We start from the raw sequence: 17173 nt of genomic DNA, 5'->3' as shown, positions 1-17173 counted from the left end.
TCTCAGCAAAGCCCCGGGATGCACACAGCCACCTCTTGGGCATCATTGCTGGCATCACAGCAGCTCCAGGGAAATCCAAGCAAGATTTTTGCCTATTTATGCACGTGCCAAGTGCTCCAGGTACTGCACCGCTTCTAACGGATTGGTACGGGAAGGGAGCAGCGCCGCCCTACAAAGCTGTGCTTGGGCTGAAACCCAGAGAAACCCAGCAGTGCTAGCGGGGGGCTGGTCAGCCACATGCTGACACAGCCTTTTGCCAAAACCTCCTCCAACAGAGGAAGGGCTGGGGTTTTCTTGTCCCAGGAAACCAGGATTTTCAGAAAACACAGCAAAACTTGTGTCAAAACACCAAATATAGGTAGACAACTTACAGGGCTTTTCATTTGCTCAGGAGAAGATTTGTGACCAACAGGAAACAGCTGTGGGAAGTTTCCATTCACATTCCCCTTAGAAGATGGATAACACTCTCCTTTAGAGGAGAAGGATCATGGCTTTAGTGCCAAGCTAGGAAGTGGAAAGCCTACATGGGTTTTTCAGACCCCACCTTGGTCATTGTACAAACAAACCTCCCCCTGGACCCTCTCACCTTCTTCTTTCCAGGTGACCCCTCCGGACTCTTCATGGCTTTCCTCTTCAAGTCAGGCTTCCTTGCAAGTGAGAACAACTTCTCCCCTGGAAGGAAAAGGGCAATTTCTCCTCATGCAAATCCCCAGGCCTGTGGCCACTGGGGATAAGAGCCAGTCACCCAGCAGCATCTCCCAGGAGCCTGGGCTCCAGAAAGCCTTTGGCATTGGCCTGGTGGGAGCCCTTGTCCTTTTTCTTCTCTGTGAGCTCGTGAAGGGCTGGCTTCAGGTCTTTTTTCTTGTGGGTTCTGGCTTCACAGTTCCCTTGACTTTCGGCTAGTCCTTGGAAGACTAGTCTGTGACCTCGGGAGGACCAGGGTGCCTCTTCACCTCCCTGACTCTTTTGGACTGGTCATGAACCAGGAGCTCGCCAGGCCTTTTGGTAACCACAGCCTTCCTGGGCAAGGCCTCCTTGGTGTGCGCAGGAGGCTTCAGGAAGCTGTGTTTGGTTTGAAGATGAGCTTCCTGAGGAGCCTTCCTGAGTCCACCTGGCCACAGCTCTTTTCAGGATCCTTGGTCACCTGGCCAAGATTCTTGTGGAAATCCTTGGCCTTTTCACCAGAGCTCTTGTGAAAATCCTTGGCCACTTGGCCACAGCTCTTCTGAAGGTTCTTGCTAACTTGGCCACAGTTTTTTTGGGAAGTCTTGGTCACCTGGACAGAGCTCTTGGGAGAAGTCTTTGTCACTTTGCCAGGCCTCTTCTGAGAATTCTTGGACTCTTGGTGAAAGATTTTCTGAGAAGTCTTGTCCATTTGGCCACAGCTCTCGTGAGGAGGCTCCGTCGGCCTGGAGTGCTGCTGGCAGGAATTGCTGCTGATGCCTCGCTGCTGCTTCTTACCCTCTGGTGCTCCCTGACTCCGAGCTGCTGGGCTGCGCTGGTGCCACCCTCTTGCGCTGGCACTGGAGAGCTCTGCAAGGCCACCAGGAGACCAAGTGAGAAAGCAGCAGGGGGGTAAGGTTCCTCCCTTATTCCACTGACATGGCAGTACTCCAAACTAAAGCTGAAACGTTTGTGTGGGCACGGAGAGGAGAGGGAAGCAGCGGGATAAAAAGCCTTCTGGGAATGACCAAAGCTTCAGCTCACACCCAGCCAGACAAATAGATAAGCAGGACCTCACTGCTACATTGTGAAGCTGCATTCAGCCAACTAAAGTTAAAAGAAAACTCCAGAACAACAAAACTGGCCAGTGTCTTTCTGAAAGCCCCTACCCTCAAAGGAAACAAATACCAATAAAGGCTAACCAAGTTCAGGATGGAATCCTCTTTTATTATTTTTTTTTCCCCTTGAAGTTTTCTCTTCTTCATCTGTGTTCCTTGGTCAAGCCAAAAACACAGGATCTACAGACACACTGGTGGAGGGGAGGAGGAGAAAAGGGGGGAACACTGGGGAATATACAAGTCTGGTTCATAGGCAAACTCCAGCATGCCTGGATGACTCATTTCTAATTGTTACTTTCCTGAAAACCCCACAAAAGTGAAACCAGTTTTCAACAGCAGCCCTGGGCAGCCACAAACCAAAGGCCATAGCTACCAGAGAACTCAGGAACCCCTTTCTTCCCATCTCCCCATTCTATGAAAAGTAGCTTTTTTCCCCCTTCTTTGGTCTAGAGAGAGTAGTTTGAGAACACAACTGTACCTTGGAGGAGCAAGTGAAGAAGATGGCTTTTCCACAATCTGTTTTGTTCACAAAAACAAAGAGAAGAGGGGGAGGCAAGGTTAGCTCAGGGAACTGGGCACAGCGCAACAAGTGCAGATGATTTAAAGGCATGTCTGTGTGCCTGGCGTATGCACCATCTAAAACTGACTTGGGCGTCAGCACTCTCTTCACTGACACTGTCTAACACACTCAGATAACGTTGTTGCTGACAACAAAGATAAAACAGGTTTCATGCTTCCACAGATGTGACATGCTTCAAATGTTCATGAAAAATATCACCTTTGGAGATCGCAGCTCTAACAAAATGTCAGTCACTGAAGCATTTTTCATTCATCCGCTTCCTCTGGCTCACACATATTAGAGCTCTAGAAATACAGAGCATACTTCAAATAATGGAAAAGAGGAAAGAGAAGTTTGCTCCCACAATGCTCACTCTCAGAAACACTCAGAAGCACAATGAGATCTGGTTCTCAGTAACACCCTGAGCTGGAAGCATGGGGCTGCTTTCCCTTGGTTGGCAATGGGCATTTGGCAGCACAGACAGGAGGTAGCACGTCCTGAGCCTTTGGATAAGGGGGGCTCGGAAAAGGCAACCCCCAGCTTGAGGAAGGAGCAGCTCTGGCTGCCTGGCATGAGTTGTCAGTGTGGCTCTTGAACTGCACTAGACTGTGTTACACACACAGGCTGACAGGAAGAGCAATCTTTAAGAGATTACACCTTCCATCTTTATTTCTCCTCAGCCCACCCCAAAACACACTTTTAGTGAGGGCAACATCTGCTGAGTGCACAGGAGCTGAACAATGTATTTTTCCCCCATCCATTTCCTTCATGTGTGCAAAACAGAAGCAAATACATAGATCTATTCTTGAAGAGCACCTACCTTTAAAATTTCTTCAACAGATGGCACATCAATGGGCTCCTTTTCCTGAAACAAGAACAAGGGAGGCAGAAGGAGTTGGTTTGGGTCATGTACAACTACTCAGCCAGCATTTGCTAACCAGCAGCTCTAGAAATGTCATGTAAGTCCACTATTAATAAAATGCTTGTAAGGATTAAAAGATTATCTGAATTGGAGTTAATGATGGAGGCCAGGTAAAAAAGCAACAGAAATGCCGACAGACACATCCTCTTCCTCAGAGAAAAATATCTGTCTTCTGTTTTGAAGCTGACAGTCAGGGAACACTCTTTCAAATAGTAATCTCTTACTATGACAACTACTTCTGCTATTACTTATCATCATTGTTATTATTATTATATACGAATGTTCTTAAATCCTGTACCATTTTATGGAAGCAAATAACTTCCACAGTTAAAAATAAAAAAAAAGAGTGAGAAATAGGAGACCCAGAGAGCTTCTCTGGCGCTAAAGTGCTTTTTTAGGTGAGAAAGCCGCGAACAGCTCTCTGCAGCCAGGCAAGGCTGTGAAAAGAGGGGGGAACTGGAAGAACGCCTTCTCTTCACCTGCTTCCTTCTGGGCCAGCTCCAGCTGCTGGAGATATGCACACCTGAAGCTGGGGCAAGCTTCTTTTATCTCCTTCTCGCTGCACCCTGTGCTCCGCAGTGCAAGCACTGCTAAACGCTTCATGAAGCAGAACAAAGCATGAAGATCACAAGAGCTTTCGGCTGGGAACAAGCAAGAAAGCCAAGAGAGAAAGCTGGGTTTTTTTCTCGTCCTGAAGGTGGAGAAGGGAAAATTCAGAGCTGACAAAAACATATGCCATGGGGCTGCACAAGTGCAGGGAGAAGCCTCCCTTGCTGGTGTGGAAGTGCTCTGGGCATTCAGTGATCCTTTGTTGGAACTGCAAAGGCTCCAGAATGGGGTTGGCTGGAAATGGCACTGCTTCCCCGCAGTGTTCTTGTGGTGGTTATGATTGGCCCAAAACATCAGTAAAGTATTTTTAACATCTAGGAGAAATTTGGACCCCTCAGAAGCTGTTGTGGTAGGCCTGGGGAGGTGTCTGAGGGGTGGGGAGTGGCACAAAGATGGCTCCTGTGTGTCCTGAGTGAAAGTTCTGGAAGTTTTTACATCAAGTCCAGCAGAGCCAATCTCTGATGGCTCTGAAGGTGATGGACATGTTGCTGGCCAAGTTTGAGCCAATTGGAGGTGCTGGTTATGCCTCTGTGAAAACACATTTAAGAAAAAAATCAAAACAAAGTAGACATGCAGTTCTTTCACTTCTTTGTAGTTGGAGGAGGAGGAGGTGGAGGTGAAAATATGTAGAGGGAGACCAGCATGGAGACTTGAAGGTCAGTGAAGAAGGTGGGGGAGGAGGGGCTCCCAGTGCCAGAGCTGAAAACACTCTGCTAGCTGTGGTGAAGGCCATGGGGGGGGGGGTCAGGAGGCCCCCCCCTGCAGCCCATGGAGTCCATAGGAGTGCAGAAATCCACCCACAGCTCACACCAGAGGAGCAGGTAGATGCTTGGAAAGGACTGAACCAGTGGGAGTCTAAGAGTTAAAACTGCAAAGGCCTTGCAAAGGAGAGAACGGCCTTGCTCCTGGCATGGAAGCAGCTTGGCCTTGGCTTGGGAGAGTCTGCACAGCACCCTATGGACAAAACGACTCATGTTGCAGCAGAATTCGGGCAGGATGTTGCTCGTGAGATTGGACCCACACCAAAGAAGTTCCCAGAGGACTGTCTCTCGTGGGAAGGACCCCTGAGTAAGTAGAGAACCACCTCTCCCTGATTGGACTGACCAGAAAACCCCTCTCACCCTGCCCCATGTCTGTGTTGCTGGTCTGGAAAGAGGGAAGGGGGGATGAGTGGACTGCTTCTTAAGAGGGTCGGTGAGAGCAGGAAAAAACTGTCTGGAGAGAGAGAGAGAGAAACAAGTAGAGATAAAGAGTATTTGTAGTAGAAGGATTGTGGTGATGAATAAATTCAGGAATCTGCTCTGTGGACTGAGAAGAGACCCCACACCCTGCCCCCTACCCAGCTTGTTGATTATAAGGGAGGAAAAGGGGGTGAATACTATAGGTTCGTAAGAGGGAGGGGGGAGTGAACAAAAACTGTATGAAAAGCTTATTTTTGCCTTGCATTTATCCTCAAACTCTGTTAGGTAATTGAAACACTTTTTGCAACTTTAAGCTGGAAGCCTGCTTGCCCTTTTTCTCTCTTGTGCATGCTCCTGGCAATTAATGTCCTATCTCAAACTCTGACAGTTCGAAAGCTCTGGGCTGCAAGGTGTGACCAAGTTACCGCAAATCGCTCCCTTCCACCGCACAACTCCTGAACGGGAGACACGCTTAGAGCCTGGCAACAGCAGGGGCTTTCCCTTGGAGTCCCTAGGGATGACTCTGCGGCTCCTTCCTCCGCAACGGGGGTCTCCTCATGCCCTTTCCCTGCCCCAGCGTGGGGGACTGAGCCTGATGGAGCATGTGCATCTGTCCTCGAGTCCCTTTCGGCATCTGCGCGTCCCTGCAACGGCTCCTTTGCATGCTGCCGTCCCCTGAAGCCAGGCAGAGCGAGCTGCCTTTGCCCTGCCTGCCCATTAGAAGGGGTGGGGGATTGGGGGTTGAGGGGGTGGGGGGTGGGGGCGTGGGGGGAGGGCGGGTGGGGGAGGGAAGAAAGAGGAAGAGTCCACCAGGGCTCCACCTGAAATGACGTTTGACCGCTTCTGGTTCTTCTCCCAGCTTTGGCAGCGGAGCGACGTCTCCGTCCCTGCCACCCGCTGGCCCTTGGAGTGCACCCAGGGGACCCTGTGCCACAAGTGGCCGCCTCGCTTTGAAAGGGCAGCTGTTGCTTCACTGGTGCATTTCTCGGCTTGTCAAAGCTCCTTCCTCCTACCTTTTTAAGCACAGCCCCTGCTTAAAGACACCAAACTGCCATCCTGGAGAAAAGGCATCAAAAGCTTGCCAAAGGCAGAAAGGATCACGCTGACCAGCCCTTTGCCAGAGAGGTTTCTTTAGTAACAGAGTAACAAAGAGGTTTCTTTAGTTGCTACCAGGAACCACCCTTGACAGCCCGTAATGAGTTTGTTGATGTTTTATTTTTCGGGTCCTCAGTCCTGCGGGGGACTGGGGCGGGGGGAAGTGGGTGCGGCAGAGGCTCCGGCAAGGCATCAAAGACGCCTGCCCCGCACCCAAGGGTGGCGCAAGATCTCCTCCAGCGCCGGCCTGTCCGCGGGGTGCTTGGACAAACACCAGCAGATCAGCTGTCGGCACTCTGCAGAGAGAAGCCAGCGAGCGCCGGTCACTTGCCGAAGGCTCCTGCCCGGCCGCTCCCAGCGCCCTTGGCATGGCCCGGGCCGCGCTGCGTGTGCCCAGAGCTGCACAGGGCTCCCGGCCCGCTCTGCCCTTGGCGGGAGAGCGGCACGGCCGGAAACGCGGGCCGCCTCCTTCGGCCCAGCGTGCCACAGGGAGCCGGCCCGTCAAGGGCCACCGCCCGCGGCCAAAGAGGGACTTTATTAATTTTGCCCATAAAGCGGCCTGTGATAGAGTGAGAGAGAGAGAGATAAAATTGGGGAAAGTCTGGGAGAAAAGGGAAGGAAAGGGGTCTATAGCTACCACCATGGGTCCACATACATCCAGCATCTCTGAGGGTCCTGTCCAGAAGGCGTTCCTCTGCCTCTGCGTTGATCGATGTGATCTCATGGTGGAGAAGATTTTCAGAATTCAGTCATTCCAGAGCTGTCTTTTATGCTAGTCCATACACCTGGTCCCTCCTTGCAACCTGCCTTTGCTCCCCTTTAATTCTTGTGGAGACATGCCAAACTCCACCTGGCAGGCCACACATTCCAAGAGAGGAGTGTCTGAGGCATGGCCGACTTTGGAGGCAGGTTTTTCGCAATAGTGAATAATCGGTGTCAGGGCAACGGCTGCAAAGCATTCATCATGTACCAGCTTGGGCAGGCACAAGGCCTTTGTTCTATACCAGCTTTGGAAGGTACAAAACATCTGCTCCGTTCCAGCTTTGGCTAGGTACAGAGCACTAGCTCCGTACCAGCTTTGAGTAGGTACAAAGAATTGTCTGCGTAAGTTATGCACATATAGTTTCTGATGAGAAATGTTGAGACAGAACTCGATTCTTTGATTGACCCTTACAGCCCCCCAACCTTCAACACATACATACATATATATATATATAAATAAACACAAGCCCAAGTCTTTTCTTCCATAGTCAGTGTCTGTCTTCCATAGTCAGTGTTTTGACTTCCACAGTCAGGGCCTGTCCCTTTAAGATGTCTGTTGAATTCATTTAGTCCATGACTGTGTGTTCTAGCCCACAGTCTAGATGTCTTCCAGGGCATGAGGGCTGGCATGCTGTCAGGTGGTTGCTGCATTAAGAGCTCATGACTGGTGTATCTGGAGCAGTCTGTCTTCATTGTCCAGGGTAGTTATGGCACACAGTAGCAGACCATTCTGCAGCAACCAGTATTATACAATTTGACATTACAGACACCAAAAATCAGACCCCCTTGAGGGACACATTGTGTTTCCCTGTCCCTCTGCCTCACCTGCCAACTGCACCCAAGTCCTTCAGCAAAAATGATCCCATGGATGGATTTGCCTTTGCTTGAGGCAAGACTAATCCAAGCTGTCCTCCCTAACACATTTCTCATATGCACCATGGGGACTTTATCCCACTCTATGGTATGTGGAGGTTTTGACTGGGCAGGGCCAGCTTGACTGGTACAGCCTTGGGTATTAACTGACCAGGTGGCCTTTGCTAAATGTAGATCCCAATGTTTGCAGGGCTGATGCCTGATGGGTTTTTGTATTTTTTATTTTACTTTTATACTCTCTTTATATATATCCTTTATATATAACCTTTTACCCTTCCCTGTTCCTGTACTTTTTACTCCCTGTATCTTAACCCTACATGTCTATCACCCTAGTACCCCTTGCCCTGCTCAGAATCCTTTGGGGAAGACGAAACATACCCACAATCTCAAAAGTATGACGCACAACCTTGAACAGGGCCCCCGTCACTGAGACATGTTTTTTGTAAACTAAGTATCAATCTTTTGGGGGGGGCAATTTTAATAAGGGGGCAATTACTTCACTTGTTAGACTTCTTATTGGAGACTTTTAGATAGGTATTCTAATCTAGGCTGTCCATAAATTGTATATGGGGGATATCGTTGGGGGCTTGCTTTTTGGGGCTTGCTTGTTCGTCGGTACGCATCTCGGATCCTATTAAACCAAGATAAAACCCCTTTCCTATACTGTGTGTCTGCGTCTAAAAATTTTTCTAGCAATTTAAGGCATCAGGCCTACCACCCATTGCTTTCAAAGTGGTTTTTAGCAGTCCATTGCACCATTCAATGTTCCCAGGGATGCATGACAGGGAATATGATACACCCACTCAGTCCTGTGCTCTCTGGCCCAGGTGTCTATGAGGCTATTTTTTAAATGAGTGCCATTGTCTGATTTAATTCTTTCTTGGGTTCCATGCCTCTACAGAACTTGCTTTTCAAATTCCAAGATGGTGTTCTGGGCAGTGGCGTGAAGCGTGGGGTAGGTCTCCAGCCACCCAGTGGTTATTTCAACCATTGTCAGCAATGCAGTGCTTACCATGGCGGGTTTGAGGCAGTGTGATGCAATCAATCTGCCAGGCCTCCCCATACTTATATTTTGACCATTTCCCCCCCATACCACAGGAGCTTTACCAGCTTGGCCCTGCTTGATTGCAGCATATGTTTCACAGTCATGGATAACTTGGGATATAGTGTCCATGGTTAAGTCCCCCCCATTGGTCACGGGCCTATCAGTATATTGCATCTCTTCCCTGATGCCCTGGGGTGTCATGGGCCCAGCGAGCCAGAAATAACTCACGCTTATATTGCCAGTCCAGATCCACCTGAGACACTTTAATCTTGGCAGCCTGATCCACCTGTCCATTGTTGTGATGTTCTTCAGTAGCCCAGCTCTTGGGTATGTGTGCATCCACATGACGGACTTTCACAGTGAATTCTCTACCTCGGCAGCGATGCCTCACTTCGGCAGCCTGGATGGGTTTCTCTTTGGCCAATTGGCCTTTTTCCATCATGCCAGCCACCTCCACAAAGTATTTGCTATCTTCCATGAGTCAGTGTAGAGTGTTGGCTATTTCTCTTGTTCAGTGATAACCAAAGCCAGCTGGGTGGCTCTCAGCTCTGCAATCTGGCTGGATCCTTGTCTCTCACTAGCTTCTGCAACTTGCTGTGTAGGATGCCATACAGCAGCTTTGCACTTCTGGTGTATCCCTGCGATACAGCAGGAACCGTCAGTGAAGAGAGCATATTGCTGTTCATTCTCCAGTAGTTGATGACATGGTGGGTTATCGTCAGCATGAGACACCTTCTCCTCCTTCTCTTCTGAAAATAATCTGCAGTTTTCACCTTTGGTCTGGTTTATGATGACTTCCAAGATCCCAGGGCAATTTGGATTTCCTGTTCAAGCTCACTGTGTGGCCACCCTTGCTCCATGTGGCATGAGTGACAGGATGTCTGGAAGGGCCTTTTGCTTTGAACATCCAACCCAGTGCTGGCAGTTGGGGTGCCAGAAAGAGTTGTGCTTTGGTGCCAATCACTTTTGAGGCAGCTTGAGTCTCTTCATCAGTCGCTAAGATCTCTTTTTCAGTTGAAGTGTAACAGGCCTCAGATCCTTTGTATCCCTGACTCCAGAACGCAAGAAATCGTCCTTGAGTCTCTCCAGGTACTTTTTGCCAGAGATCCCAGGAAGGACCATTCTCCCTGTCTGCACTTTTTTACATCCTGTCCTGTCCTGACTGGCCTAAGGACTACTGCATGAACAATCTCCTGTTTAATTTGTTTCAAACCTTGTTGTTGTTCAGGACCCCACTTGAAATCATTATACTTTCAGGTCACATGATAGAGAGGTTTTACAATCTGGCTGTAATCTGGAATATGCATTCTCCGAGAGCCCACAGTGCCTAGGAAAGCCTGTGTTGTCCTTTTTGCTGGTCAATGGGGACATAGCTGCTATTTTGTTGACCACATCCATTGGAATCTGACGACGTCCATCTTGCCATTTTATTCCTAAAAACTGAATTTCCTGAGCAGGTCCCTTGACCTTACTTTGTTTTACAGCAAAATCAGCCTTCAGGAGGATTAGAATTATCTTCTCCCCTTTCTCAAAAACTTCCTCTGCTGTGTTGCCCCATATGATAATGTCATCAGTGTACTGCAAATGTTCTGGAGCCTCACCCTTTTCCAGTGCAGTTTGGATCAGTCCATGCAGATGGTGGGACTGTGTTTCTGCCCTGGGGCAGTTGGTTCCAGATGTACTTGATGCCCTTCCAGGTGAAAGCAGACTGTGGCCTACACTCTACTGCCAGAGGAATGGAGAAAAATGCATTAGCAATATCAGTGGTGGCACCATTTTGCTGCCTTGGACTCCAGCTCATACTGATGTTCCAGCATGTCTAGCACAGCAGCACTCAGTGGTGGTGTGACTTCATTCAGTCCACTGTCATTTTCCACTCTCCACTCAACTAGCCATTAGAGCCAAGGCTATCTAGAAGGTAAGCAAGTTTGCTCCTTGACTCTCCAGTTCACAACTCATCCCATGGTTGGTGGTCCCACAGTCCTGGTTGGTGCAGTATTGTCCATCCCTTCTGGAAAGTGATGGACAAAAAGCTAGAAACTACAGCTTGAGATAACAATTTGCTAAAAGCACAAAGCAATAGAATAAGACATGCACAATTACAATGACAGTATTAGTAGCAAACGTATACAAAAAGAGAAGGTGTTTCACCCACAGAAAGGTGTTCACGTCTGGGAACAAAAAAGATGGTGGATGCTTCCCATATATTGTGTCTGCATGACTTCACTTCACAAAGGGCAATATGGCGAGCATTCCCGCACACAACCCACGTAATCCTCAGGAACCAAGGAAAGATGGTGAACATTTCCTGCCTCCCCACTGTGAAATAACAAAAAACAGTGACAAAACAAATCCCCAGAAGTTTGTTTTGTCCAATCCAAGCAGGGGTTGCATTGCCACTCCACTGAGCTCAGTTCTGCATGCGTGCCTCTGGCACTGCTTCTAACACTCGCAGTGTTCTGGAGTTGCACTTGACAGTCCTTTCCTGTGGCAGCCTCCCTGCGAATACTGTCAGTTCAGGACTAGGGTCAATTCATGTTTTCTATGCTGTCCCTTTCAGCACTGTGGTCTGTGGCTCCAATCTGGAGGAAAAATGGGAGAGGGAACCAGCAAGGTGACAGATGGACTGTGTCCACTGGGCTTGATGCTGACACCTTCGCAGAAGGAGGAAAAAATGACCGACTTCCAGTAAGGGTGCCCAGGTTTTTCTGCGTGAACTAGCAATGATGTACATGATACAGAATAACAACTTGGTCACACCTCCAGAGACCTAAAACTCTGCTCCCTCTCTGTAACCACGAAAACATCACCTTGCTGGTGATGGACAGACATTGTGTGCCATCACTGCCTAAACTGCCCACTGGGTCTAGTGAGAGCTGGGTGGGGTGGATGAAGTTGCCAAAATTCAGGAGATCCAACCCTGCTATCTGGACTGGGGTGACCCCAAAATTATGAGATGTGCGGAAAGACCTGGGAGCTTAATCATTGGCACAGCAGGAAGGAAGAAGCCATAGTCTCCTGGCACAATCCAGCTGATGCTGAAAACCAGGGGAACAATGGGAGATGAGTGGGTGCAGCCATTAGTCCACCGGCTCACTGTCTCCACTGGTGGGTTGCACTGTCTCAGTGCAACAGCCAGAGGATCCAGTCAGCCAGAGGATCTAAAAACCCACCAGCATTCAGATGTTGAAGGTGCCAGTATGGAATTTGCACCACTGGGGATGGATGGAATGATGGAGGAGACCACCAGGAAGGATAACAGTTCTGGGATGCTGGTCTAGAATCAAATTGCAAAAATTTGGTGTAAATTGGTTGGAATGGGGTTGGAAGGTAAGGGAAGGATGAGGATGGGTAGTACGAAGGCAGCAGCAGTAGTGAAACTGAGGAAGAAAAGAGAAAAAAAGCAAAAAGCAAGGTGGACAACTCTCATCCCCATGTCAACAGGGCTGCAGAGGGCAAAGTCCAGTGTTGGCAGAGGGTGCCCAGTGTGGGTTTCTCCTCTGGGGTCCCTGCCGGACCCCCATCACCCAACAGAAGGGAAAGAAGATGCTGTTATCCAGTGTTGAGCTCTTCCCCAGGGGCTCCCAATCCAACCAGCACCCAGTGATGATGGAAGTCACCCCATATTTCAGCCTGTGGGGGACTTAGGGGTGAGGGGACCCTTAAATTACAGCTGTGTAAGCTGGCACTGAGCCCCCAACTCTGTAGTGAGCAATGAACCCCCTGCGATGAGTTCTAAAATGGTGATGGAGTGGTGGAGCATCACTTACTCCCCCAAACCCTCTTTAACTCCCTTACCCTCCCAAATCCATCTTTTTTCAGGTGTGTTCAAAGATTTTGTGCATACTTTCCAGATGTTGCTATCAAGCAGGGGAGGTGCTTAATAGCTCCTTGCACCTGCCTTAGTTGAAATAAATGTTAATGCTCCCCCCTCCCCCCCCCCCCAAATTAATGAGAATGTCTGTGAGGTCTGGGCATGGGGTTAGGGGGCCATGGATGGGTTTTCTGAGGCTGGCAACAAGAGTGGGGAGGGGAGCTAGGCTGTGTTTTAGGGAAACAGAAGTGGATTTCAAGGGGCTGGTGCTGTGTTTGTGGGGCCTGGGATGGGTTATGTTGGGCTGGAGATTTGGGGGCTGGGCATGTATCATTGGGACCTCAGATGTGTTTGGGAGACGAGGGAGAGGTTTTGTGGGTGCTAGATGGGTTTTGGCAAATTTAGGATGGATCTTGGGGGGGCTTGAATAGGTTTTGAGGGACAAAGGACTGGGTTTAGAGGACTAGAAATTGGTTTTGGGTGGGTGTATATGGGTCATGGAGGACTTGGATGGGTTTTGGTGGACCAGGGAAAGGGGTTAGGGGGCTGAAAATGGGTTTTCAGGGGAATTGAGTCCATTCTGGGGGGACCAGGGATGTGTTCTTGGGTTTGTGGATTAATCTGGGGAGAGCACTTCTGGATTGGGGGGGGCAGTGTTGGTTTCAGGGGGTTCCTCCACCTAAGCTGCTTCTGTTGTGCATGTGTTGTCATGGTGATGTTGGAACCTGCAGTGCTGTAAAGCTGGGTTGGGACAGTTAGGTGTCTCCAGTCCCCACTGGGTGCTGAGTGGGAGGATCCTGAACCCCTGGTGAGGAGCCAACCCACCATGGTGACACTGGTGGTAGGTGCCGAGTCCTATGACATAATGGCCATGGTCGGGAAAGGGACCTTTGGACAGGTGATCCAGGGGCAGTGCAGGAGCACTGGGGAGATGGTGGCCATCAAGATCCTGAAGAACTGTGATCACGATGGCCAAATAGTGAAGAATGAACTGAGGCTGCTGCAGGCCTTGCGGGAGGGGGACACAAAGGACTCTCACATCATCCATTTCCTCGAGTCCTTCAGTGACACAGTCTGGACCTACCTGGTCTTTGAGCTGCTGCAGCAAAACCTCTTTGACTTCCAAAAGCAGAACAATTTCTCACCGCTGCCTGTCCGGCACATCCGTACCATCACGGCACAGGTGCTGGTGGCACTGGTCAAGCTGAAGGAGCTCTCCATCATCCATGCTGACCTTAAGCCAGAGAACATCATGCTGGTGGACCATGCACGCTATCCATTCCGCATCAAGCTCGTTGACTTTGGCTCAGCTATCCTCCTCCCTGAGGTCTGTCATGTCCAGGAGCCCTATATCCAAACCCGCTTCTACCGGGCACCGGAGATCTTGCTGGGGTTGCCCTTCTGTGAGAAGGTGGATGTCTGGTCTTTGGGCTGCGTGATGGCAGAGCTTCACTTGGGTTGGCCGCTGTACCCTGGCAATGATGAATATGACCAGGTGTGCTACATCTGCTCCACCTTGGGGTTACCCCGGGGTGAGCTGCTTTGCGCTGCCCAGAAGACATGGTCCTTCTTCCAACGTGTGCCATGTTCCACTGGTACCTGGCAGCTCAAACCACCAGGGAAGATGATGGCAAAGCCAATGGAGAGGAGGGAGCATATCTTTTCCTCACTGGATCAGTTGGCGGTGGTGAATGTCTGCCCAGTGCCTGATCCTGACCAGGAGGAGCTAGCCAAGCGCTGTGATCTGTACAGGATGGTGGAGCTGGTCAAGAGGATGCTCACTTGGGACTCACATGAGCGAATCACACCCAGTGCTGCCCTTCAGCATTCCTTCATTTCCATGCAGGAGGTGAAGGCCAGCTTTGAGGCCACCCGGTACTACCAGCTCAGCCAGGAAGATCTGAGGGCATCCTGTAAGGATTCCAGCATAGCCAAGATCTTCCCTGGCACAGAGAAAGTTGCCTTCCTCCCTGCCAGCCAGGGAGGCATCCAGAAGGCCACTGCCCAGATGGATGGGCTCAGCCTGGCTGAGCGGGCTGGGGACACTGGTGACAAGCACCAGCAGGACATCTGCCAAGCCCCCAGCCCCACCCACTGTGGAAGCCAGTACTGTCAGCATCACTGGTGTCCCCAGATGGAGCCCAACGATGGTCACTTGACTGTGCTGGGGTCTCCCAGCAGAGTGAAGCTGTACAGCCACCGCAATGGCAGCCCAGTTGTTGGTGGCATCATGGAACAGAACTTGCCTGGAAGATGCTACAGCTCATCCTGTGCCAAGGTACAGGGAGGGGGCTCTTGGGCACGGGGACTCTAGGACAAGGAGTGCCAGGGATCCCTTACATACTTGGGGTCCCTGGTGCCCTGTGCCCCTGTGTGCCCAAGGTCCCCACAAAGAAGGAGGTAACACTCACCACCTTCCTATGCTTTCCCCCCTCTTCCCCACCACAGAGAGCTCTGGTAATGTGGCGAGACCCCAGGCCTCCAGGGATGTGGAGAATGGGCTCCAGAGGCTGGGCTGGGATGCCCCTGCAGTGCTCAGCACACTCCTCCTACCACAGAACCAGTGGCACCCCCAGCACCACTGAGACCCCACAGCAACCCTTGCACACACTCCAGCAGCCCAGAGCTTGCAAGAGACCTTCTTCGTCCTCACCCTCGAGTACCCCAGCCACCAAAACCCAGCGTCTTGCTGGTGGAGACCACAGCCAGGGCTGCAACAGGATATACTGTGCCAGATACTATCGGCTCTGTTTCTCACATTGATCCCCCAATAAATAGTTTTGCCAAAAACTGAGCATTTCAGCTGATTCTTTGCCAGAGGAGTTTGGTACTGCCAAGACTTGAGGGATGTCCCAGCTTCTCATTCAGGGCTGGCACAGCACTTGGCAAAGGCCCAGCACTTTCCACCATCACAGCATGGAGGACCCCCTTCCAGCTCAACAACATAAACTCCAGAAAACTTGGGTTTTGTTTTTTTTCTCTATAGCAGGGCATCTCACCCCCCACAAAGGCTTATCTGTAGCTTGTTAACCAGTCAGATAACTCAAACAGGACAAGCTGTATTGTATGAGTTATTTTGGTGCCATAGGGTTAAAATTAGTCTGGCATCTCCCAACTGCTGATAAACATCTTACTGTTGAAGTGAGATTTGGCAAGATAAACTGGATTTCTGACTGACAGACACCTCACTTTACAAATTATAAAAGCTACACCAAACTTCCACACAGCAGAAATCTTCTGCACATTTTTCTGGAAACATGTGGAGTCTCTCCTCAGAAGAGGGATGACTGCTTTGCAGTTACTGCTATGGAGGTTGAGTGAAAGAACTCTGTACATTTTCATAATTTCAGTAGTAAATTACATTTGACTTCTAATCAGTACTATTGCTTTTGCTAGCTTTAATATAGGTACCTTGATATTGTTCATTGTTCTATGTAATCTACTACTAGTTCTTTTAATTTTATACTGTGTAGTAAGTCCCTGATTAAAATCTTTCATCTGTTATCTCCTATCTGTTTAATAAATAACGCATTTTATAAATAGACCTAATCTGCCATCCTTAGAACTTGTGGGTCAGAGTAATTTCTTAAATTTAGGCTAGGAGGGCTTATCTAAAGCTTCCACTCACCCTGTGACATTCCCCAAACTGCAGTGGGAGCAACCAGATTCAGCATAGCCAGACCCAGTAGTTCCTTAGTGATTCATTCCTTGGCCTTGAATGGAGCCACAGAGGCTCTCCCAGCACATGGCATTCACAAACTACCTGTGACTGCTCTTGGGTGGTGCTGGTGGCATGGTGTGGCCAGCACTGGCTCCACTCACCCTCAGCTTCACCACCAGCATCGAGCTCACTGGCTGCACAAAATAGTCCCAAGACCAGTTGGATATCCCTGCAAGGAGATTGGTGGGGAAGGACAAAACAACCCAAGAACTGCCTCAAAGCCACTGTCAGCAGCAGCTGGTGGTGATTCACCCAGAAGCACTGACTGCAACCAAAATCTGGAGTGGAGGCAACACAGGCATTCAGGACACCCCCCACCAATTCCCCACATAGCACCCTCAAATGGAGCAGGGACCTCCCCCCACCACCCACTGGACCCCCCAAAAGACAGCAGGGAACACCTCCAGCACACCTGAGGCCCCTAAAAGAGGCCAAGACCCCCAGAACCCCCCCAATGGACAGAGTTGTCCCCCCCCCAGCACCCCTGGGATCTCCAAATGGGACCTGGAACCCTCCCAAACTGGATTCTGAGCCCCTACCCACACTTCTACCCCAACTCCCCAGCTCCCCATCATGCCATCATGCTTGTGGTGGGGGAGGCAATTGTGGGGGTTCATCTCCCTGCAAACTCTCCTACTCTGTCACACATGTAGGGCTTATCCTGCTCCTGAAGAATGGTATCTACATCTTATTCATCCCCATCCCATGCCTAGGAGAGGTGGAGATTCCCACCTGTCCCTCTCTGTTCCCCTGCAGGGTGTCATTTTGCCCCTGTTCTTGCAGCAAAGAACGTCATATCGGGTTCATGGGA

General features: G+C 50.1%; 1 protein-coding gene and 1 long non-coding RNA gene across 2 annotated transcripts; one reads left to right on the top strand and one right to left on the bottom strand.

The window, feature by feature from the left end:
- Positions 1 to 877: 877 nt before the first annotated feature.
- Positions 878 to 4366, bottom strand: LOC146428475 (uncharacterized). The gene is made up of 3 exons (XR_014856155.1): positions 3161 to 4366; positions 2260 to 2297; positions 878 to 1533 (listed from the first exon to the last, which is right to left on the bottom strand). It is a non-coding gene; the product is annotated as an uncharacterized LOC146428475 (long non-coding RNA).
- An 8393-nt stretch (positions 4367 to 12759) lies between these two features.
- Positions 12760 to 16145, top strand: HIPK4 (homeodomain interacting protein kinase 4). The gene is made up of 2 exons (XM_085079836.1): positions 12760 to 14919; positions 15090 to 16145. Exons 1-2 carry the CDS (start codon positions 13468 to 13470, stop codon positions 15402 to 15404), a joined length of 1767 nt encoding a protein of 588 aa, XP_084935962.1. The 5' UTR covers positions 12760 to 13467; the 3' UTR covers positions 15405 to 16145.
- Positions 16146 to 17173: the final 1028 nt, after the last annotated feature.

This window comes from Lichenostomus cassidix, chromosome 21, assembly GCF_008360975.1.
Source record: "Lichenostomus cassidix isolate B80296 chromosome 21, HeHo_3.0, whole genome shotgun sequence".
Classification (NCBI taxonomy): Eukaryota; Metazoa; Chordata; class Aves; order Passeriformes; family Meliphagidae; genus Lichenostomus; species Lichenostomus cassidix.
Note: the sequence above shows the minus strand (reverse complement) of the source record. Positions and strands in the feature narration are given on the sequence as shown.

Bases quoted from the DNA above. Each gene is read 5' to 3' on its own strand.
- HIPK4 (XM_085079836.1), top strand. From the start codon at position 13,468: ATGGTGACACTGGTGGTAGGTGCCGAGTCCTATGACATAATGGCCATG. The intron at 14,920-15,089 runs GTACAGGGAGGG...TCCCCACCACAG, and splicing joins ACAGCTCATCCTGTGCCAAG to AGAGCTCTGGTAATGTGGCG.